This window comes from Felis catus, chromosome A1 (genome assembly GCF_018350175.1).
Source record: "Felis catus isolate Fca126 chromosome A1, F.catus_Fca126_mat1.0, whole genome shotgun sequence".
NCBI classification, from domain to species: domain Eukaryota; kingdom Metazoa; phylum Chordata; class Mammalia; order Carnivora; family Felidae; genus Felis; species Felis catus.
The window spans coordinates 196,463,469-196,487,296 of record NC_058368.1 but is presented as its reverse complement, the minus strand read 5'-3'; the positions used below and the strand labels follow the sequence as shown (position 1 = coordinate 196,487,296).

Here is a 23,828-nt window from a genome sequence, read left to right as displayed (position 1 = left end):
CCACACCCAGGAGCTAAAGGGAGGCTGGGGCTCACTCAAGAAGCCAAGAGTCCTTGCCCCCAATCCCAGGCCCTGTCCCCCAGGCTGTGATAGGCCGAAAATGTGTCTCTCAGGGCAGGGCAGCCCCTCCCCTAGGTACATGGGCTCCTACCCACTCCCCCAGATTCCCGAAGCCCCTGCCCCTCACTCACACTTCAGCATCTTCACAGCCACCTTCAGGACGGCATCTTCCTTGCCCAGACCAAAGGCTGTGGCCTCTACCACCTTCCCGAAGGCACCGGCTCCAAGAGTCTTACCTGCCACACACACACACACACACATGTACACACACACACACAGAGTCTCCTTAGGTCCCCGCCGACAAAGGGCCCATAGGCTCCTGCAATGTATGCGTGGTGGGTGCCAAGACCTCATCTCACCAAACTGCAGGTTGTTTCGGGGGAACTCCCACTTCTCATTGTAGGGCAGCTGGGTGGGGTCGATGAAGGTGTAGCTGTTGCCCTCGTAGCTCTCGATGATCTTCCAGCGCACCTGGTACTTGGGCTTCTGCAGAGGAAGTGGGGGGAAAGTCAACCAGGCCTGCAGGCAGATGTGGGATCTCATCCCCAACCCCCAAGAGCAGGGGGTGTGGGCAGTCCCAAGGCATGGTGGGAGGAGGCAGGGGTGGCCTGAGATGTGGTGAGAGGGCCCGGGTCATCCCATGTCCAAGGCACTGAGAGCCCTGTCCTTGACTGGTTTGGCCTCACCATGTGACCTGCCCTTCTCTAAGCCTTGGTTTTCCCCACCTGTGCACTGAAAGATGTGAGCAGGGTCACCTCTGAGAGCCTCGACAGCTCTGATAACTTGGCAATTCTCGAGCCAGGAGGGTGGGGGGACCTCGAAGTATGTCCGTCTGTCCATGCATCCATCCCCCCATCCTCCCATCCAAATAGCGTCTGGGTTTATTTTCAATTGTGGCAAGATGCATACAACAGAAAATTTATCATCTCAGATTTCTCAGTCTCATGATTTGCGTGTACGGTTATGTTCATTCCCATTGTTATGCAACCAGTCTCCAGAATTCTTTGCACCTTGCACGACTAAAACCCCTTACCCGTTAAGCAGCTCCCCTTTCCTACCTCCCCTGAGCCCCAGGCCACGTATCCCTTGCATCTGCCTGCTCTAGGTACCTCATTTAGTTGGAATCACACAGTATGTGTCCTTTTGTGACTGGCTGATTTCACTTCGTATAATGTCTTCAAGGCTCCTCCGTGTGTCAGCATTTCCTGCCTTTCTAAGGCTGAATAACATTTCCAGACAAATATTTCACCAAACTCCTATTTGTGCCAGACGCCACGGATTCAGAATTAAAGAAGAGAAAGCCCTGCCCCCGTGGCGTTTGCATTCAGGGGGCTAAGACAGGCATTCAACTCAAATTAAATAGATAAATAGATAAATAGACAGATAAATAAATAAATAAATAAATAAATAAATAGAGGACATTTTCAACTAGTGCCGTGAAGAAAATAAAGCAAAGTGATGGAAAAGAGAGAGCGAACAGAGAGTGTAGGGCAGGGAAGGCCTGAGGAGGAACCAGCCAGGGGACTGGCAGACGAAGCACTTTGCAGGTAAAGTCAATAGCAGATGCATTGGCCTGCAGGTGGGCAAAGTCCTGGCAAGTCCGAGGGACTGGCCGGTGCCCGTGTGGCTGGAGGGAGGTGAGGGCTGTTCCAGAGACAGGAAGGTCTTGAGCGCTAGGATGAGCGGATTCCCTCCTAGCTGCAATGAGAAGGCCTCGAGGGCTTGACGCTGGTCTTTACACGGACTTTGCACTGCGTTTGTTTTAAGCTAGAGGGAGAGGGAGAGGGCAGAGCCAGATCTAGGAGGAGGAGTGACTGCCTCTCTCTTTCCTGCCCAGGGTGGCAGCTGCTTGGGGGCATCATGCCAGGGGGTGGTGCCCAGGAGAAATGCTGATGGAAGATGGGCTTTAGGTGGAAAGTGGAAGCTGGGCTTGGGCGGTGGAGGACACTGAGGCCTTGGGTCAGCAGTCCACCTCTTTCCGGTCAGCCCTAGGGGACAAGGACCAGCTGGGCTGTGCTTAGCCGCTGGGCTCCTTCTCGGGTCACCCAGCCCAGGGGAGCTAAAGGGTATGTGAGTGGGTGCTGGGGAGGAAGGCAGCCTGTGGCTGTGAGTTGCATCAGGTTAAGAGAAAAGACTCCAGATAGCTGTAAGGGAGAGCTTCCAGATGGTAGTTTGGGAGACGAGACTGCAGTTAGACATAAGGAAGAACTTCCAGGTTCTGATTCAGGAGACAGACTGTAGCTAAACTTAACATCCATGCTGTGACTTGGGAGGAGAGTCTGAAACGGGACAAAAGGAGGAACCTCCTGAGGCACAGAGGATTCAGGCCCTGCGTGTGGGTGCCTCCCCAAACCAAAACATGGAGAGAAAGCCGGGAAGGGATTCTTTGACCTCCCCTGGCCACTTCCGTCCCCAGGGGGCTTCTGTGGCCAAAGCTGTTTTTCCTCCTCACCACTTCTCCTTCTTCTGGCCCAGGCAGCTGGGCCTGAGTCAGCCCCCTCCCCAGAGCTGCTCTCCTTTCCCCACCCCCAGCCAGGCAGGGGATATTGGGGAAAGGGAGGGGGATCACAGGAGGAAGAGATTGGCTGGCTGGATCTCACAGATCTCTGAATCCCAGACTCTACCAGGAGGAAGACACAGCTCTCTCCCCGCCGCACCTCAGGCGTCCCTATCCCTTCCTCCGCTTCTGTGCCACCTTGGCTCCCCAGGGCTTCTATGTAGAGGGTCTCCTCGGAGGGAGAGCCCTTACAGGGAAGGTGGGATGGGCCACCTCAACCAGGGTTGCTAACGGGAGTAGTTCCAAAGAGAGTAGGGAGTGCTCCTTGAGCACCCCTGTGAGCTGCGTTCAGCCAAGCTGAACACTCAGTGTGCGCCATGTTTCTTATTCCTCGCGGCGGGCCCAGGCCCAGGCTCACCCCCACTGCCCCTCGGCGACTGAGATGGGCAGGGAGACATCAAAGTCCTGTGGCCCTCCCTGTCTAGGCCTGCTGTTTCTGGGCTGGTGGATGGTCTCTGTCTTAGGAAGGTAGTGACCTCAACATGTCCCACTGGAAACCTTGGAGACCCTCCTGTCCGGCCCCAATAGGCCTCCAGTCCCCAGAGGTCGGTTCTGACTCCAGAATCCCAGCTTGCACTCCTCCCTATCTCATCCTTTCCTCTTTGAGTCCCTCCTACCAGCCTGCTGACTCCTGACCTTTTCTCCTCCCCCTTTGGCCCCCCTGTGGTCTGGCTGGGGCCAGAAAGGCGATGACTCAGCCCTGAGGCAGAAACAGCCCTTCCCCCCACCCCCAGCTAGAGCCACCCCTTAGTCCAGGCTGAATTCTCAGTGCAGAGGCAAATCTCAGAACCCCAGGGGGCAAAGCAGAGGGGAATTGGGTGAAAGGCCCTGAGGCAAGGCCAAGGCCATCTTGACCCCTCAAGGTCTTGTCTCATGGGATGCCCTCCTTTTCTTGGCCTTGGATGGGCTCAGGGGGCAGCTGAGTTTCCTGGATGGGAAATGAGGTGTTTCCACATTCCAAAAATGGTCCCATGGAGAGAAGATAAGGTGCCCTCAAACCAACACTGGCCAAGGGCGCTGGACAGCCCAAGGTAGAAAGGACTGGAGAGGGAACTGGACCCTTCTCTGGAATCTCAGCAGGGGTGTCATGGGCTGAGGAGGCAGCTCTGTGGGGCACTGGGAGCAGTTTTCAGCTCTGTATAAAGAAGAAGTTGGCAATAATCAGAGCTGCTCAGAGAAGGAACAGGCGGCCACAAGAGTGAGTTAAGTCCTGTCCATAGAGGTGGGTGAGCAGGGCCCGCTGTGTGTGTGTAGTCAAGGAGATGCCCAACCTCAGACACCCCTCCAGTCCCAAGATGCGTGAGCTAACTCAGGTTCCCCAGTCAGCTTCCTCCTGGGACGAGGGCGGGCAGCTTCCATCCTGAGCTCTGTCTGTGCCCAGCACCCTGCTAAGTCCCCTACCTACATTCTGTTGTTGAATCCTCACGACAGCCTGGTAGGGTGGCCACCATTATTAACCCCATTTCACAGTTGGAGAAACAGAGACAGATTCTCCCAACTTCCCCAGAGTTCTAATAGCTGGAGACTGGCAGAGACAGGACCCACATCTATCCAACTCCCAACCCCAGACTCTCAGGAGGCTCTTGGAATGTCAAAGAAGACGTTACCATGGTACAGGTGGGGAAACTGAGGACCAGAGTGGGCAGTGAGTCAGCCAAGGTCTCATGGCAAAACAGTTTTGGAGCTGGACGCAGATCCCTGAAGTCTTGGTCTGAGGCCTTCGTTTGTTGGGTGCTGGCATGAACATGAGAGCTGACCCCATGGCCCCCAGGGTGCCCCAATATCCTGTCCACACTGCCTACTCCAAGCCCTCTTCTCATACTAAAACCCCCGAGGTGGGGAAGAGAAGGCAGCAGAGGAGGCCCACCAGGTGGTTATTCACCCCTAAATCACATTGCTCCCTTGTTCAAACCCACGGATGGCTCTGAGCCTACAGGATGGGGTTCATCTTCTTGGACCCCTCAACCTGCCCCACCTGCCTCCTCCCTCTTCCAGGGACCAGTATTTTCAGAACTCGCCTCTGTCTTTCCCCCCTCCCTCCCCTTTGCACACATTACCCTTCCCCGGAGATACCCTTTCCCTGAGCCTTGTCTCCCCCTGCTGCACACCCCCCACCCCCATTCTCCAAGGTCTGTCCCACCCATGCCAACCACCTCCTCCAAGCAGGCTCCCTTCCTCACCAACAGAAGAGATCCTTCCACCTCTGACCTCCCACAGGCCTCAGTATCTATTGCAGCGGCCACCATCTTTTGTGTAGGAAGGCAGCTAGGCAAGGTGGCAGAGGCCTCGGGCTGGCATGTGGGAGGCACCTGGGACCCTCGGGCAGATTCTTCAACCTTGCCACCCCCCAGTTTCCTTACTGTAAAATGCTGGCTGCTACACTCCCTGCTTCCAGATTGTTGCGAGGGAAAGATAAGATGATTCAGTGTTTCACGTGATGGTTAAAAAACATGTTTTTTTTTAAAACCCAGCCTCTGCCACTGACTGGCTGTAGACTAGAGCACTGTCTAAACCTCTCAGAACCTCAGCTTCCAACTCTGTAAGATGGGGTTAGTGATGCTATCTACATGCTGCCATTGTTGAGGGCATTAAGCTCTGTAATCCATACCCTGTCTTTTCCGGTTATTTGACTTGCAGCCATCTCCTGCTCTAGACGGTCAACCTTACGAGGCAAGAGCCTCAGAGGCTCTGAGTTTGGGCTCACTTGGCACCCAGCCACTCACGTTCGCATACAGTTGGCGCCCGCTGAAGAGCGGCTGGCTGAATGGGTGACAGAACGACTGGGTGTGCGGGGGCTAAAGGCTAGGTCCTCGCAACCCGGTGACACTCCCCCAGGCCACCAGGCGCCTGGCTCCCCACCCCGCCACCCTGCCCAGGCTCACCTGCTTATACTTGTACAAAAGCAGCAAGAGCAGCAGCAGCAACAAGGCCATGATGGACATGCAAGTGAGCAGCACGGGCGTGAAGAGGAGCTCGTCGGGGAGCTGCGTGTGGGCTCCTGGAAAGGGAGAGCAGAGGAGGGAGCCGGCCGAGGGGGCCTTCAGGACCCTCCGCCACCACTGAGAGCAGGCCACTGCACTGCCTGGAGCACAGGAAGTGCTCAGTAAATGCCTGTTGACTGAACAGTCTTCTCCCCCAGAAGCCCCAGACCCTCGCAAAGCCTTCCTGGAGACCCGCCCCCAGCCAGGGGCGGGGAGGACGGCCTCTCCAGTTCTGCTCATGCCTCGCCCCAAACCCTGCCCGAAGTCACAGCGTCTGTGGCTGGGGAACCCCTCAGGTCGTGCAGTACCCACTCCTGCCAGTGCAAGGAGCCTCTGCAGCAAGCTGGCTTAGTACCGGCTGTGGCTTCCACGCACCCGTGCGCGCGCGTGTGCGTGCGCGCGCGCGTGCGCACACACACACACACACACACACACTAGTGATGGGTGTTCAGCTCCTACGCCTTTGGGCAGCTCAGACAGACAGACCTGGAGGTTAGACTGGACTCTGCCTTCCCAGCATTTCCCTGCTGCTTCCTCGAGGGCCCTTTGGAACCACACGGCCCTTCTAAGGGTCTGAAAGCCTGGCTCATGGCCACTGGCTCTCTTCTTCCCAGACCAATAACCTTAGTTCTTTCAATGCGTTTGAAGGACGTAACTTCCATTTTCCACATCAACACCAGCGTGGTTCTGAGGCCAGATCTCACCTCTGCCACTTAGGAGGTGTGTGACATTGAACGTATGTGACTTCTCCCTAAGCCTCAGGTTCATCATCTCCCAAGCGGGAAGGAAAATAGTGCCAACCTCCTGGGGTCATGTGAGCTCGCTGAGATAATGACTGTAAGGTGCTTAGCACAATGCCTGGCACAGGGTAAGCATGCAGTGAAATGTCAGTATGGTCTTTTTAATACATGACGACCAGCAGTGAGACAGAGCAGCCATGGGCAGCTGCACGTGGAATCTGGCCCTGGTCGCAGCTGCCCCAAGGCACCTGAGGGGCCACCTCTGAGCCAGTCCGAGGCTCCCACTCTGTCTGTCTGCCCAGAGGGTCTCGCCGGGGCTTGCCACACAGTGGTGCTGAAACCTGGCTGTTGGAAGTCGGAAGGTGCTGTGGGTCTCTACGGCTCTGGGCCTCTCAGACCCAGACCTGGAGCCTTTGTGCGACACAGAGAAAGGCACCCCTTCCTCTAAACGGACACAGCCTGCGTCAGCGCCCAGTGCTGGCCATCAGCCCCACCCTCCGACAGCGGCCCTGAATGGACGGGGCTTGTGTCTCTGGAGGGAAGAGTCCAAGAGGGATGGAGAAGGCTGTCAAGGCTGGCCCTGGGGTGGGGATGGACTGTGTTCACTTGTTGCCTGTCTCTGTCACCAGGCTCTAAGCCCCATGGAGGCACTGCTCACCCGAGTGAGTGCTGGGCACATAGCAGATGCCAAATATCCACACTTGTGAATTGGTGAGTGAGTTAAAGCGCAGGAAGATGAGCGGAGGGGCCAGACGAGGCCACGCTCCAGGCTGCTTTCTTTCTGGGCCTCACAGCTTGCTGCCCTTTGCCCTTCTCCTCCCTGTGTCTAGTCCCATGCGGTCCAGACTCCTCCACCTGGCCTCTTCAGGAGACCTTTGGTCAGGAGGCGCCTGGAATCAGACCCCAAGAGGTGGAACACGATGGGGCTGGGATCTGCTCCACTCTGGCACTCTGGCCCTGGCCTCCAGGGGGCTGGGGCAGTTTCCCGAGCCCGCCTCCCACCATGGGCTGGGAGGGGCAAAGGCTCACCTATAGAGATGGGCCAGAAGGTCTGGGAGCTGTTCCCCACGCTGTTGAAGGCTCTACACTCATATGTCCTGTTGTGTTCCAAGGTCCCGATGGCCAGCAGGCTATGGACGATCACCTCGTGGAAGGGCACTTGGCTCAGGACCTCAGAGTGTGAGTCCTCTAGGACGAGCCCTGCAGACTCATCACACCTGGGAAGAGCAGAGTGTGGCTTAGAGCTTTGGGATGCCCAGCCCCCCTTGGCTCCGCAGCCCGGGGTGAAGAAGGTAAGCAGAGCCACTTACCTATCGGTGTGGCTCCTGCACTGCACCCACGTCACACTGGGCTGGGGGTACCCGGAGGCTTCACAGAGCAGGGTGTCAGAGCCATTGATGAGGGTCATCGTGACCCTTACCTCCGGGGGGTCTGAGGAGAAAGAGAGGAGCGGTAGAGGGAGGGATCAGCCCCAGAGGCCCCAACTCCCCTGTGTGACCACCCTGCACTGAGCTGCTATCCCTCCATCACCCCCACCTGCAAGCCCCAGGGACCTTAGTGCCCAGCCCTCGCTCCATCACTCACATCGCAGGGTGAGCTCAAAGGTCAGGGCATTCTGGCCTCCAGCGTTTCGGGCCAAGAAGGAGTAGCGACCGGCCTCCGAGCGCTTCAGGCGAGGCAGGGAGAGGGTCGAGGTGTACCTGCACGAAAGGGGCAGGCCGTCTGGCGTGAACCCCAGTCCTGGTATGGCCCCTGCAGGACAGTGGGCTCAGACAACCTCCCTAAAGGGCTTTGTTTTATTTTTGGTAAAGCGTCCAGGGCACAAAGGCCTTGGCTAAGCCAGGTCCCCAGGCTGAGTGCCATTGAGACATGGGAAAACCAATCCAATTCCCTTAATTTCTTCTCTCGTTTATGAAGTGGTTTTGTTCTGAGGTTTAGTAGAAATGATGTCTGTGAGGTGCCGACCCTGGAAGGCACATTAGCTGCTATCTCTAAAGCACCAGCCCTGCCAGGAGGGACCATGAGAGGGACGAGAGGCAGGATGTAGCCATGGGGCTACAGCAACCAGGGCTCAAGTCCTGGGGCTATCATTTCTTAGCTGTGTGATCTTAGACAAGTACTCGCCCTCTCTGACCCTCTGTCTCCTTTTCTGTGAGGGCAACACTGATGGTAATTAATGCACAGATTTGGCCTGAGGATTAAAGGGACATATATTCAGGGTGCTTGACACAGAGCCCGACTCATTGTAGGTATGCAGTTTAATGGTGCCTTTTGCTGCAGAAAAGACCTGGAAGCAAATGAGAAAAATGTCAGTTATCCTCAGCTGATTCCAGGTAATTTTTTGTTTTTTTCTTTTCTTAAGCCCTATTTTGGCATTTGTCCGTAACGGACGTGCATAATTTAGGTAATAAATAAGTTGTTTAAAAATACATTATAGCATCTAATTATAAATCCTACTAGACTAAAACCCATGGTATGCAAAGGGCAATCTCTTCCAGCCAGAACTTTGGTGTCCAGAACCCCTGCACTCATCTGCTTGGTAAGCTGAAAGAATTTAACTTCTTTTTGCCGGACTCAAAGTCACCGTTATGAACACATCCATCACATGAGCTAAGTTTGGTGGCTGTTTGGTGCCCCGGGTTATCTGCCCTGTGCTGGATGGCCCCACGCTACTGCGTTTTGGGGGAGCTCCATGGTTTCTTTCCACAATGTCCCTGTTGCTTATGGACCAATGTTTCACCTGTCCCTGGACTGTCCCCCTCCCAGGGGTCTATAGGTTCCAGATTCAGAACTTCTGCTTTAGACAAGGGGAGGCTCGAAATCCTGACCAGAATGGGTGAGAAGGAAACTGAGAAGAGAAAAATGAGGACAAGGAAACATTTTTGTTCTGTTGAACATTTCGTTCTGTGCTGATTCTGACAACTGGAAAGCAGGAGTCCAGGATTTAATGAGGTCTGGGCTTCAGCAGCTAGAAAGAGAACCCCAGAGAGTTCTGGAGTTGGAAGACGGCTGAAGGATTATCTGCCCCAGGGGATGGTAAAAACATTTCCTTGCCTGAGTCAGTTATAATGAAAATACTGTTTGGGACTGTGTCAAGAAGGACTCCGAGGCTGCATTTGGACCCTGAGGGAAAGAGTTCAAAAATGGATTAGAATTAGAGATATCTATCAAGAGTGTGGGAGGGGAAGCGGTTGCACGCACAGCGCACGCTTGCTGTCCTTGAATGCTGGACTCTCGTTCAAATAGAAGCGGGTGAAGCAACTATCGTTTTAACACGTGCCATGGTGTTTCTCCCGTGGAGGAGACTCTCTTGTGTAGAAGTCTACGCTGGTGAGGCCACTTTGGATGGGAAAGTAACACCCTGAGGACGTAAGGAGACAGGAAAAAGGGACTTCTAACATGTTGTGTTTGCGGGAGAAGCAAGAGTCTGGAAGTGGAGAGGTGGGAGAAAAGAGGAGATACAGTGAGATGGCACTTTGTGAGAAGAGTTTTGAGCCTGTGGACAAGAATAGCTAGTGAGAAATTCTCAGAAGCGGGCCACCACAGGCCTTTCAAGAACTTTTGATGTATACGTGATCATGTGATGTGAATTCTCTCTACCCCCCAAACCCATGTATGTGGCAGAGTCCCTGTGCAGTCCTTATTACGAGTGTGTTTAGTAGAAATCACGGAGCAGTGGTCTTCTGTATTGGGATCGGCCGCAAAAGAAGAGAATGAGATTAAGAGTTCTTGAGTGAGCAGGAGAGTGCACACCCCCAAGAAATGGTAGAGCTCTTGAGGAGGGCATTGGATCTCCCAAGGATGTGGGACAGAGGGGCAAGCCAATTTGATTTCAATCTCAAACACAGATGATTGATATCGAGGTTCTAAGATCAGGGAAAGTGAGACAGAGAAAGGGGAAGGGGTTTACTCAAGGTCACCAGCAAGGTTGAGACGTGACCCAGTCAGTGTCCTGCCTCCTGGCGGAAGCATTCCCCTTCTGGATGTGGGGCTCTCCAGATGGGAGCTGATAGGTGGTACCTGTATGTGTCCTTGATGGTGACAAAATCGAGCTTGTCCTGGTAGTCAGAGAAGGGTCCCAGATAGGTCCAGTTAAAACTTTCTAGGCCTGGGTAGGCCTCCACCTTGACTTGGAGATCAACCTTCTCACCCACAGTCACCTCCTGGAGGAGACTCTGCTCAGAGGTCAAGTTCAAGTAGGCACTCTCTGGAAAGCGTAACACATAAAGATCTGGCATTAGTGGGAAGATGTCTCAGTTGGTTTGTTCACTGGTGATCTACCCATTCATTCAGCCATTCAGCTGGACCCTTCCTGAGTGCCTACTATGTGCCAGGCACACAGCCCCCACCTCTAACCAAAACTTTCCCTCTGACATCTTCCTTCTTACCACTGCCCCATAGAAGCCCAAACTCTTCTCTTCACTGAGTCCCTGGGAGAACCTGGACAAATTTCGATTCTCCTTGCTACCTCTGCCTCCTTATCTGTATAACAAAGAGATTGAGTGTATTTGTGTTGTTGTAACTTTTTGAAACTTTTTCAGTAGCAAAAACATAAAAATCTGCTGTTTTTTTCAGATGCCCTCACCTATTTCCCCTTCTCCCGGTAATAGTTCAGGCAGCGAGGCTTCCACATCCAGCTCTAAGCGGGCATGTGACTCAGGCCAGCCAGTCAAGGTGATGCCCCCTTTATACCAGTGAGTGGTTTGGGGTAGGCACTTGTGCCCATGGGTCCATGACACTTATTTCCATGATTTTTGTTGGAGCTCTGAGAAAGGAGAAGCCCTAATTCCACTCGGGTTGTCAAGCCTGATGCTGCTAGGGGTCCCACAAGAAAAATGTACAGCTGAGAGTTGAGAAACAACTAGAAGCAACTAGACCCAATTTACCCGAAGCTCATATCCATGGGCTTTTTAGCTATAAGGCTGATGAAAATCCCCCTGTGATTAGGCCTGCTTAAGTTAGTTTCTGTTACCTGTGCCTGAAAGAGTCCTGACTTGTTTCTTCTAATTAAATCTTGCGTGAATTAAAATCAAGTTGCCGTGGTTGAATCTCAGGCAGAGGAGCTATGGCAAGAATCCCCATGTACTCAGCTTCCCCATGCCTCTAATGGAAGCCCCTGAAATGCTTTCTTAAATCCCCCAAGACTTTGCAAAAAGCTCTGGACTAGATGATATACAGGGGCTCCTCTCCTTACTCAGCTCCGTGAAATCTAATATTCACTCTTCCACCCTGTGATGTACCTGTTCCAAAGCCCCTGTGGGTCCCCATCACCTCCACTATACAGATATGCGTTTAAGGCTCTCTTCAATCAATTCTCCTCCTCAGGCCCATCTAGCTGTCTCCCCTCTTCCTACACACACACACACACACACACACACACACACACACGCACACAATGCTCCACCCCACCCATCTGGGTCTCCTAACATCCCATGAACACACCACACCACAGTCATTCCAGCCAAGCTTGGAGGTTTTGTTCAAGCCACTTTCTCCACCAGGAACACTGTCCTCTTCCTTTTTTCTATTTAGATCCTTCTCATCCTTCAAGGCTCCTCCCCATCAGGGGGTCTCCACCCACCACTCCAGGCCACAGGGAGCTCTCCCTCCTCTGGACTCCTGCCACCCTTCTAGACGACACATTCATGACGTACCACATCAACACTACTTTGCGCATCTGCTTCTCCCTTCGGCTGGTCATCTTTTCTGTCCAACTAATCTGTGAGCTTCCTGGGTGAGGCTTTCGTCTTCTCCCTTTACTCAAACCCACCAATGGGCACCCCATCTTTCTCAAGGGGAAAAGCCCAAGTCCTTACACTGGCTTACCGAGCCGAGCCCTGTGGAATCTGCCACCTTGCCCCCTCCCTCTTTGACTTCACCTTGTGCCACTCTTCCTCCCGAACTCTGCGCCAGCCACACCGGCTGACCTGTGCCTTGCGCGTGGTGAGCACAGTCCTGTCTTAAGGACAGTGCTTGCCGTCTGCCCGGAGCTCTGTTCTGCAGGATATCTGCCTGGCTTACCCCTTCCCCAACTTCAAGTCATTGCTCAAGTGTCAGCTTCCCAGTGAGACCTTCCTTGATGACTACCCGATTTAAAATTCTTTTTTAACGTTTATTCATTTTTGAGAGACAGAGATAGAGCATGAGTGGGGGAGAGGAAGAGACAGAGGGAGAGACAGAATCTGAAGCAGTCTCCAGGCTCCGAGCTGTCAGCACAGAGCCCGACACGGGGCTCAAACCCACAAACTGTGAGATCATGACCTGAGCCGAAGCCAGACACTTAACCGCCTGAGCCGCCCAGGTGCCCTTTTTTTTATTATTATTTTTCACATTTATTCATTTTTGAGAGAGCATGAGTGGGGGAGGGGCAGAGAGAGAGGGGGTGACCACCCGATTTTAAACAGCAACCCTATAGAAGTGATTTGGTTTTCAGGATTTGTTTTGCTCATTGCTGTCTTTTCCCAACTAAAGCACAAACTTCATGTGGGCAGGGGTCTCCGTGTCTTTGCAGCTGTATCCTCAGCATCCAGAACACCGTCTGACCAGAAGTGTTCATGGACACAAACGTTTATTGAGTGACTACTATAGACATGCACTAGAAAACACATAGGATTAGAACTCTTAACTGGGGAACAATTCTTTGGGCTCCTCTCCTCCTTTACCCCCCACAGCTCCCAGCACAGAGTGGGGCCCACAGCAGAGGTCGCGTCTACTGTGCATCTAGCCCAGTGCAGGTGCCATCATGGTGGTGACTGTCATGTTTCTCTCCCCTCCACCCCTCGTTTAATACACGAGTCATGGCCAGACCCAAATGACTCAGCCTGTCTTGACCTTTGCTTCTCCAGCCTCTGATCTCCCATCCAGTGCACAAGGCGTCAGACTGGCCTTCTCAGATAACATCTCCTGTGCACACTTAGGCAGCATTTACCCTGTGCCAGGGTATATATACAGATTCACTTAATTCTCACAACAAACCTCTGAGACAGTTCCTGCTCATACCGTTAGTATCCCATTTTGCAGTGGAGCAAGCTGCTGGTCGTCAGCAGGGTCAGCTTGGAGTGCTGCCTGGGAGTGTGGGCTCCCGGCCGCCACCAGGCACCCCACCACGCAGCCTGATCCCGCCATTCTCCTCTAAAGCTCTCAATGACTTCCAACCGGATATGACGCAAACTACCCGCCCATTTTACTGGCTGGATACCGCCTCCATCTCTGCGCCTCCTTGGCCACTTGTCACACGCCTCCACATCCCTGCCATTGTCACCTTCTTTTGATGCCTGAAATGCCCTCCGCTCCCTTTACCTTTGGGCCTGACATACGCGGTGTGGTTCCTCTTCCTTTCCCACCCTTCTACCTAGCTAACCTACCTCCATTCTTTTGGGCCTAGCTTAGGCCACACTGTCCGAGCCAGGATTGGGGGACCCCCTTGGTGTTCCCAGGACACCCCGTACTTCCTGCCTGATCACACTGGGTGAGCATTGTCTGCTCCTGTGTCCATCTGACGTGAGTGTTGCAGGCATGAAGGAATGAATGAGGGAGTGAGCCGCAAAGTAGGTCCCTCCTGGACACCGATCACAAAACAAAATGCAGCAATGCACTGTAGGAGCTCCAGGGAGGAAGCGAGGGATTCTGGGGGAGGATCTGGGAAGGACTCCAGAGGTGTGGCTCCCTAGCCAGGCCCAAGATAAGGGAAATCTAGCGCAGGTGTTCTTAACAGCGTCTCCTCATTCTCCACCATCAGCCCCCTCCTTCCCAATCCCCTTATATGCCTCCTCACCTCAGGATCCCCGTCAACCCTCCCCCATCACCCTAGTGCTCACCTACCACCCGGAAGACCATGGAGGCGGAGTGGTTGCCCCAGGCGTTGGTGGCCGTGCAGGAGTAGTTGCCAGCATCTTGGAAGCTCACGTGATCGAGGTTGAGGGTCAGGACTTTTTGGTAACGGTTATCATGGAAGTCGGATTGTTGAGAGATTGTGAGCTGTAGCCAGAAGGAATGGAAATGCTATACCAGGGTTGTTGAGGGATTAGAAAACTCTAGGTTCAAATCCTCAGCCTTTAAAGATTACTATCTGCCTTTTCTTGGGCAAGGGACTGAACTCTGAACCTTAGTTTCTTCATCTGTAAAATGGCACTAACACTGGCCCCTGCTCCTAGGGTTGTAGTGAAGAACAATGAACTATTACACGTAAATGGGGGGTAGAGTTGTGCTTGGCACAACATAGGCACAGTGGGACAGGAAGGGGCTCTTAGATGCAGCCCCAAACCATTCCCTTTTGCTCCCTCTGCTTCCCTCTCACCTTTATATTCCTGGGCTTCAAGGTGGCCTAGGAACCCCTTGCTAAGTCAGAAATGAACTGACCTCTGACTCTTGTCAACAGGCTGGCGCAAAGGTCATGGGTCAAGGGGGTAGAGTACCACCTCCCTTCACCTACAAGATTCAATGACATGAGCCTGAATCCTGGTCCTGAATCAGCTGTTGACGAGCAACGGGTGCACTCCCCTCTCTGGGCCTGGCCCATGCCCTCAGGCTAGAGAGCCAGCTCCCAGCAAGGCTGGGCTCGGTCCTGCCAGGCCTGGTGTGCTGGCAGGGTGGGCACACTTCACCCTGCTGTCTCCCCAGGGACTGACCTTGGTGTCTCCATGACGGAGGGAGACGTCAAAGTTAACATCAATGTTGCTGGCTGAGCACACGATCTGGGCAGCCTCTCCTTGAATCCGCACCAGCTCTGCAGGCTCCAGCGTCAAGGTTGCAGGCCCGGAGATGTCTGAGGCCAAGGGAAGCGACCCATGAACACCCAGGCCTGAGCCGTTGCTCTGCTCAGGGCCAGGCTACTGGCTGGGGCCCCCACCATGCTCCCATCCCAAATCCTGGGGGTGGAGGGTCAGCCTTGAGGCCCCAGACAACAAATCCTGTCTTTTGTACAGACTCTCTGAAGCCCCTTCCCTTCATCACCTCACCTCTCCCCAGTGTCACCCCATTTTCTGCTTTGGATTCCTGCAACAGCCACTTGGAAGGCCCCCACTCCCCCTTTGACCCCTGTACAACCCAGATGCCTCACAGCAGCCCAAGTGAGCTCTTAAGAATGTAGATTGCGTCACGTCTGTGTCCTGGGCCAGTATCGGGCGGCTTCCCACTACTCTCGGGATACAAGCCCGGGCCCATTACTGACCGCTGAGCGCCTGCCGCCTGGTGCTCACCACCCTGCAGCCGCGCCGGCCTTCCCACCTCACACACTGTACACTCGCCCGCCCTCCCGGAGCTTTCCCTTCAATGCTGCAAGTGGGTGGCCGCTCTCTTCCTTCAGATCTTTTGCTCAGAGAAGCCGTCTGTGACCAGTCAGCTGAATTTGCCTCACCCCACCCCACACACATCCAGCTTTCTCCAGCTTGGTTTCTTGTTCATCCCAGTTGAAACGTTATTTGCTCTCTAGTCTGTTTCTCCTGGAAAGATGTCAAATCCCCAAAGGCGACATCCCCAGCGGCCAGGACAGTGCCTCATGTAGAGCAGGTGTTGAATTAAAGTTCATGGCTATTGCTGTCATTGGAAGAAGATCTAATCCAGTTTCGCAAGGTCCAGAGACACTAAGGGACTCATCCAAGGTCACCAGGGCTCCAGGGCCCTGCCAGATGGAGTGCGGGGAAAGAGACCTAAGGACTTCCTCTGTCCACATAGTGGGGTCCTGTGACTTCCTGAACAGGTTTCATGGCCTTAAAACCCCAGGGCCTTGGGCCAACCATACCACTCTTACCCTGGCCCTCATTGCAGGGACCTGATTCCTGTCTCAAGCCCAGGTGTCGAGCCTGTTACTCACACCAATCGTTCCAGAAACCAGAATCCAGTCCATCAGCCTAGCCAGGGCAAGGGAGAAAGGAGTGAAATTTCACCACACCACGGTCACCCCCACAGTGAGAGCCTTCCTGTGTGCCCACGCCCACCTCCCCAGCACTCAGCTCCCCACCCTTCCTGCGTGTGCCCAGCACCTGGCACCAGGCCGGCACTGAGTGGGAAATCCATGTCTGAGGGTGTGGGGCCGCTTTGGGCCCTCCTTCTGTTCCTGGAACATTCAGGTCCTGTTCCCACCTCATGGCTTCGTACCTGCTGTTTCCTCTGCCGAGGCACAGCTTCGCACAGCCACCTGCTCCCCATCATTCATAGTTCAGCTCGAATAAAATGGCACCTTCTCAGAGAGCCTCCCCTCCCACACACACCCTCTCCTCCATCACCTTGTGAGACCATCTGCATAGCGTGTCTCATGAGCTGAGGTCACTTCCCAGCAGGTGCCCCATGGGCGACCATGGTACAATTGGAAGGAAGAAGCCCAAGAAGGGGGCACCCCGTTACTCTCCATCAGGCCCGGGCCCTGCCGCAGCTCGTACGTCTGCCGGCTCTCTGGCCCTCCCGGCCCCACGCACCTTTCTGCACTTTAAGCCAGATGCCCATCGATGTCACCGTCCTGCCGTCTACTCGCGCACTGCATTGGTAGACGTGATTCTCAATGAACTTGGCCTTGTGGATGGTGAAGCCATGCCAGGGCGAGAAGGAATAGTTGGTTTGGCGCAAGACGGGCCGGCCACGCACCCGCACCAGCGAGACGCCTGCCTCCAACGCTGGGTCAGTAAGCAGGCAGGGCAGCAACGCATCCTGACCTTCCAACACCGTCACTTCCTGGGCCAGCACCTTCCAAGGCCGAGCAGGGTCTGGGGCAGAGGGGATACAGGGTTACAACTGTCCTCCCTCCACCAGGCCGAGTGGTCCCTGAACCCTGGGGACAGGGAGGCTCAGAGAAGCTGATCGCTTGCCTGAGGTCACACAATACCAGAGAAGCTCAGCCGGTGCTTTAGAGTGGGGACACTGGAGCCAGGTTCAGCCCTATTACTTGATGCTGTGCGACTGTGGGCAAATGACTCAACCCCACCAGCCTCTGGAAAATGGCTGTAATCATGGAGCCTACCTCACAGAGTTATTATGAGGACTACATCAAACTGGAAGGACTGCACAGGTTTTTGTTAATGGCAGGCACTCAGTACATGTGGAACTGGCTTCTTATGGCTGTGAATATTAGGGCCCAGCCCTCCCGCCATTCCCAGTGGGACCTGTTGGGCCAGGCCTCTTGGGGGTGGGCTCAGAGTCCTCACCTTTGACATAGAGGTGGATGGTGGCATTGCCCCCCTGGGGGTTTCCAGGCTCAGTGCAGTGATAGGTCCCCGTGTTTTGGAAGGTGGCATTATTCGTGGTCAGGATGCTGCTGGGGGGATCGAGGTCCAGGTTCCAGTGGGGGGAGATGGGGCCGTCCCATTCCACGCTGCCGTTGCCCACACATCGCAGGGTCACTGTTGTGCCTGGCTCCACGACCAGCTCAGGGCCGCTGGGCTGTATCACTGGGACCCCTTGAGCTGGGGTTGGGGGGTGGCAAATAGACAGAAGTGAGGCCTGAGGAGACGCTTCCTGGTCTGATGATCCTGGCCTCTGAGATGGGGAGTGCCCTGGCAGGGGTGGTGCGAGTGCTGGCATTCAGCTGTGATTTGGAATCACCTTACACAAGTCCCTGTCCCCTCTGTCATGTGCTCAGCACCCCCCCACCCCCACCTCAAACCTGCTTGGGGATGGCTTGATGTCCAGCAGCCCCCTCCTCTGAGAAACGGAGACTGGGAGCTTTCTCAGCTTCTAGTCACCTGCTGTCCCACGGGGTCTCCCTCAGACTCCTGCCTCAGTCTTCCCAGCCTCCCCAGGGGTTGACCCCTTCGGCCCCATGGACAAAGCGAGCCGTGTCCCTTGTGCCAAGCCCAGGACCTGGCTCCAAGCAGGGGACTCAAACAAGCAAAGGAAAAGACAAATGGATGGAATGTTCATGGCAAAGTCCTCCGACTTAATCTATATGGGAAAGAAGAAAAGGGTCATAGGATCTCAGCCCAGCAGTGTTAGAAGGGTTCTGAGAGTCTTCCGTCATGCCCGCTCCCACCATTGGCCATCTGGTCTGCAGCACAGGGGGATGGTTCAGAGGCTCTGTGCCTCAGTTGCCCCACCTATAAAATGGAGGCAATAATTTGTACCCATTTATTGGGATGCCGGGAGGTTTAAATGCATGGAAAGCCTTTGGGACCTCACCTGTCACCAAATAAATAGTAAGGATTGGTCAGCAGTCCAGCCCAGCACCCCAGCACTGCTCTGTTTACTAGGAAGCCAATCTCTTTTAAGGAAAATTTGCTTGAAGGAGAAAAGAGAACTTGTAGCCCATATCAGGCCCTCCGGGAAGAAGGCCCGCTGCCTCTGCAGTGTCAGCATTTTTCCAGGGCTGAAAATAGGGGCAAAGGAGGGAAGTGAGAGCTGATTCAAGGCCTTGGGGGGGCTGCCAGGCGCCCCTGAGCCTGTGTGGGCGGAAGCACATTGCTGGCGTCCAGCCCGGCCCCCGGTTTCCGCTCAGCCTGCAGCCCTTCCCCCCACGGACGCTCTCACTTCTGTTTCCTGGCCCTCCTGGCTACTGTCCCCTCTCCAGGGGCAAGACCCCCAGGAGAGGGAGTGCCGCCTGCCGCACACTGGAACATTCTGGGTTGCAGCGCCTGGCTCTCCCACTGACCAACTGGGTGCTCCCGATGAATCTGACCCCTCTACTCTAGTGACAGGGACAGGGACAGGGACACTCCTCCCCCCAGGGAATTGGCTGAATTCAGGGTGTCTCACTGTCCTGCACGAAAGTCCCTCAAATGGTTATTTCCACCCCATCCCCACCACAGACTTCAGAATTGGAAAGATCTTCCGTGTCAAATTATTTCAGGATGACTCAAGTTCTGTTTTGATTTTATACCCATCAGAGGCGCGGGTTGCCTCTCTGCCTGAGCCTCTGATCAGCATGAAGAATTGAGCGAACTGGTGAATTCTGCCAAGCCCGCCCGACACCTGGGGGTTTTTATCCCTCCTGGGCCGTGTGACCACCAGGGAGAGGGGCAGGTGCCATTTCTGGCAGGCTGTCCCCAAATCCCAACAGAGCTGGTGCTGCCCCATTACAGCCACAGCAGTGCGGCTACCCCCACCCTGGGGTTTTACTGCAGGTGAGAGCTTAGACTATGGGGTCACACCCCCTTGGTCTGAAACTTGGTTCTCCCTGATGCTGGGTAGGTCACTTATCCTCTCTGACCCTCAGCTACTCTTCCATCCAATGGGATTAGTTCGTTTCCACCTCTGAGGTCTTGGGAGGATTCGATGAGGTAATACGCAGTCCTTGTCTCAGTCAACTGCTGGTGGCCAGGACTACTGCTTCAGTGGAGACATTTCTAACCCCCCTTCTGGTCCTGACACTCTAATATCTAAAGTTTTGAACCTTTAAAGGTCACAGTCTGTGACTGTACCATCGGCGATCTCGGATTCTGTGATTCTTGCTGTGGTCCCCTTCTGTACCTGCCTGGTCTCACAGGCACCTTCTCCCTTCCCCTCCCCTGCCCTGTCTCTCTAGTGGCTGTCTCGGCTTCCTGGAAATGTGGTCAGAGAAAAGTGTCCTGTTTTGTCTTGTCCTGTTGTCCCGGATATTCATGCAGAGCAAGGCTGACACCCTCAACTTCTGCCCCTAACTTCCCCCTGCTGGCTTGGCCAGTGGGGAGAGCCTGCTCAGGCCAGTCCTCCTTGGGCTGGGGGCTGGGGCTTGGCAGACACTGACCAAGGTCCCCTTCTGTGCCTGTCTCTCATCTCAGCTCCCAGGGTGTCCCCCAACTTCCACTCCTCTCCCTCAACCCACACACACATGGCACTCCAAGGCCTGGGACGTAGACCCCTCATCAGACCGGGATCTTAAGGAGCCTCTAACCATCTCTAGGGTGTTCAGAGCCTGGCCCTTGACTCCCTCACAGCAGCCCTCACCCGCCACTCACTCATGACTGGTCTGTTGGGCTAAAAGCTGAGGCTTCCAGCTTGCTGCCTCCCATCTTTTCCTTCTTCTGGGTCTGGAGGCTGGACAACCTCCCCACCCCCAACAGGGTTCCACTGGCAAATTCTGGGCATGAAGACAGGACAAGGCAGTGAAATAAAACCCATAGAACTTTCTAGAGAGAGGGGAATAGTTTTATCTTAATTGGGATGGTGGGTACACAAACGTATATGTTTGTCAAACCTCATCAGGCTGTATATTTAAGAATCTGTACATTCTACTGCAAGCAAATTACATCTCAATTAAAAAAACAAAAACAACCAGACACACTCAAGCCCAGAGATGTTGGGCCAGAAAAAGACCTTCAGTGGGGTGGGCCATCCCCTCATCGGGGACTAGACGTACCTCCTCCCCAGGATCCTGCAGCCCCAGAACTGTGAGGAGGCCAGAGCTGATGCTGCCTTCCCACCCTACTCCAGCCCTATCCTGGCCCAAGATACCTCCAAATAAGCATGTGATCAAATAGAACTGTAGCTACAAGCCAGGCCGCCAGTCCCTCACCTCCAGTTAGGCACCCTCCTGGGAAGGAGATTCTTACCAGTGTGGCTCTACCAGCGAGTTGGAGACAGGGTAGCAGCCTATGTCTGGGAGGGTTCTGGCCAAGGAGTCCCTCACTGCCCCCCCCCCAGGCCCTCCTCTCATCTCCTCCCAAATTCACCTCATGTGAGCCCTGGGCCAGAGAGGGTAACCTCTTATCTCTCCTTCCAGCCCCTTCCCCAAGCCTCTGGAGGAATGACCCTCCCCCCTCTGGTCTTTCCAAGTTGGGTCCTGCCTACTCTCCACGGCTCATGGGCTGGCAGAATTGGCAGAGCCATCAGGAGCTCTCTAGGGCCTCCCTACTAGGCATAGGTCTGGACCAGCAGCTTTGGCCTCTCCTAGAAGCTTGTTAGAAGTGCAGAATCTCACGTTGTACCTGGGACCCACTGAGTCAGGATGTGCATTGTGACAAGATCCCCAGGTAATCTGTATGCATAGCAAAGTTTGAAAAGCATCGTTTTAGTCTAGTTCACCACTGCCCCCAACACCTGCCATTGGATAGATGAGGACACAGCAGCCCTGAGAGCATCAGGGGCTTGTTCAGGACACATGGTGAGCCAACATCTTAGCTGGAATGGATCCACAGCCCTGGCTGGGCTGGTTCCACCCCACCCATACCCTCTTTTCCTCCGCTGCCTTTCCAAAGCAGATACCTGCAAACCTGTAGTCCAGGCTGGGAGAGATGCAGGCACAGAGTAGGGACACCCGTGAGGAGCAGGGGTTTACAGAGTCCTTGCACAGGGGCCGCCTGTGTCACTCATTTCCGCCCGCCCCCAACCCCCAGAGTCCCTGGTCTTACCATGCCAAGCTGTGGCCACCAGCAGGACGAGCAGAGCCCTTGGGCCCATGGCCTCAGTGGGGAGGCAGCAGGATGATGCAGGGCAGAGGGGTGGGCAAGGCCCTGGAGTCTCAGCGCTAGCTCCGTAGTGACCGGGACCACTGGGCATACGTTCCTCTCTGCTGTACTGGCTGTTTCTCTTGTTTTCCTCTTCCTCCTCCTCCTCCTTGGGCTGATCCCCTTCTTCCCCTTTTAGCTAGGCAAGGCAACCACAGAGTTTGGAAATCTTGGGTCTTTAGAAGAAAACAAAGCCATGACCCCCAGGGGGAGGGGTTGGAGTCTAGGACAGGGCCAGTCTGAGCCTGGGGGAGCTGGCTAAGTTTAGGGCCCTTCTGAAACCACCTCCCAAGGATCCTGGCAGAAGAGACATGCCCGAGGTCAAGCAGACAGTCAGTAGCACAAAGGGAGGGGGTCTCCAGAGTGACCAGGCAACTCTGGCTTAGCCAGAAGGAAAGTTAGGTTGGTCTGGGAGAGCTTCATGATAGAAGCAAGAAACTTCTATTTACAGGACACTCCCCAGCTGAGTCCTTTACATTCACTGATTCCTCTGGTTCCTGTAGAACCTTTATGTGATGGGTACTATTGCCATTCCCATTTTGCAAATGGAAAGACTGAGGCTCAGAGAGATCAAGCATCTTAAACTTCTCCATAGTTACATGGCTACCGAATGGCAGAGGTGGGATTTTGATCTAGGCAGCCTGGTTGTAGAACTCCCTTTACTTTGCTTAATTATTTGTTTGTTTATTTGTTTATTTTTACAAAGAGTCAAATTGTGTTGCTATATTTCTTCAGAAAAATAGCATTCCTCTGCCCCTTTCTTTCCTGGAGTCAATTGCCTTTACTCCTTTTAATTGATCCCTGTAGTATTTTCCTTCTTATTTCTAAGTTACATGGTTCTAGAGTTAATTCTTGAAAGTAAAAAAAATCCAATACAACATTGATCTAGGAAAGTGATCATTCTTTCCATGTACTCGGGTATATGTAATATATTTCATATATACTTTTTTTTTTTCCAGGAAAGTGTTCTGAACCTCAAGTAGTCATGAATACTAAACAAAACTGACTCAAGAAGAAATAGAAAATCTGAATAGACTTATAACTAGCAAAGAGAGTAAATCTGTAAACAAAACCCCCCCAACAAAGAAAAACCCTCGATTAGATGGATCCACTGGTGAATTCTACAAAATATGTAAAGAATTAACCCCAATTCTTCTCAAATTCATTCACAAAATAGAAGAGGAATGAACACTTCTCAACTCATTCATTGAGGACCTTTATACTAACGCCAAAGACATCACAAGAAGAAAAAAAAAAAACTACAGACCCATATCTCTGATGAATACAGATGCAAACATCTTCAGCAAAATACTAGGAAACCAAATATAATAGCACGTTAAAGTGGGATCCCAGAAATACAAAGATGGTTCAACACGTGAAAATCGATCTAATACACTACCTTGATAGAGTAAACACAACCCACATTATCATCCCAATTGATGCAGAAGAAAACCTTTGACAAAATATATGTTAAACACACACACACACACACACACACACACAAAACTAGGAACATAAGGCAACATCTTTAACATGATTAATTAAAACCATGGATGAAAAACTCCCAGCTAACTCAATGGTGAAAGATTGAAAACTTCTCCCTTTAAATCAGGAACAAGACAAGGATACCACTTTCACTCTTCCATTTAACACTGTACTGGACATTCTAGGCAGAGCAATCACAAGGAAAAATAAATATCCAAATTCAAAAGGAAGAAGTATTTGACATAATCCTATGTATTGAAAAAGCCTAATGAGTCTATAAGAAAAACCCTATGTATAGAAAATACATAATCCTATGCATAGAAAAGTCCTAAAGAATCTACAAGAAAAAAAAAAAAGCCCTCTTAGAGCTAATACATTCAGCAAAGTTGCAGGGTACAAGATCAACACCCAAAACTCAGTCGTATTTCTATACACTGACCATGAGCAATCTAAAAAAGAAGTTTAAAAAAACAATTGTATCTGGAATAACACCAAAATGAATAAAAATACTTGAGAATAACTTTAACCAAAAAGATGCAAGACATATACCCTGAAAACCACAAAACACTGCTGAAAGAAATAAACAAGACTAAACAAATGGAAAGACATCCCGTGTTCATGAATTGGAATATTTAATATTCCAGTGGCAACACTCCCC

General features: G+C 53.2%; 1 protein-coding gene across 1 annotated transcript in view; it reads right to left on the bottom strand.

The window, feature by feature from the left end:
• CSF1R (colony stimulating factor 1 receptor) overlaps positions 1 to 21,742 on the bottom strand; it is a 29,196-nt gene extending 7,454 nt beyond the window's left edge. The window contains 12 exon segments of the mRNA NM_001009231.1: positions 192 to 296; positions 420 to 546; positions 5,500 to 5,615; positions 7,368 to 7,555; positions 7,649 to 7,769; positions 7,923 to 8,038; positions 10,359 to 10,545; positions 14,156 to 14,315; positions 14,966 to 15,102; positions 16,751 to 17,035; positions 17,474 to 17,731; positions 21,590 to 21,742. Coding sequence (NP_001009231.1) covers positions 192 to 296; positions 420 to 546; positions 5,500 to 5,615; positions 7,368 to 7,555; positions 7,649 to 7,769; positions 7,923 to 8,038; positions 10,359 to 10,545; positions 14,156 to 14,315; positions 14,966 to 15,102; positions 16,751 to 17,035; positions 17,474 to 17,731; positions 21,590 to 21,638 — 1,849 coding nt within the window. The 5' untranslated portion in view covers positions 21,639 to 21,742.
• Between the last annotated feature and the right edge of the window lie 2,086 nt (positions 21,743 to 23,828).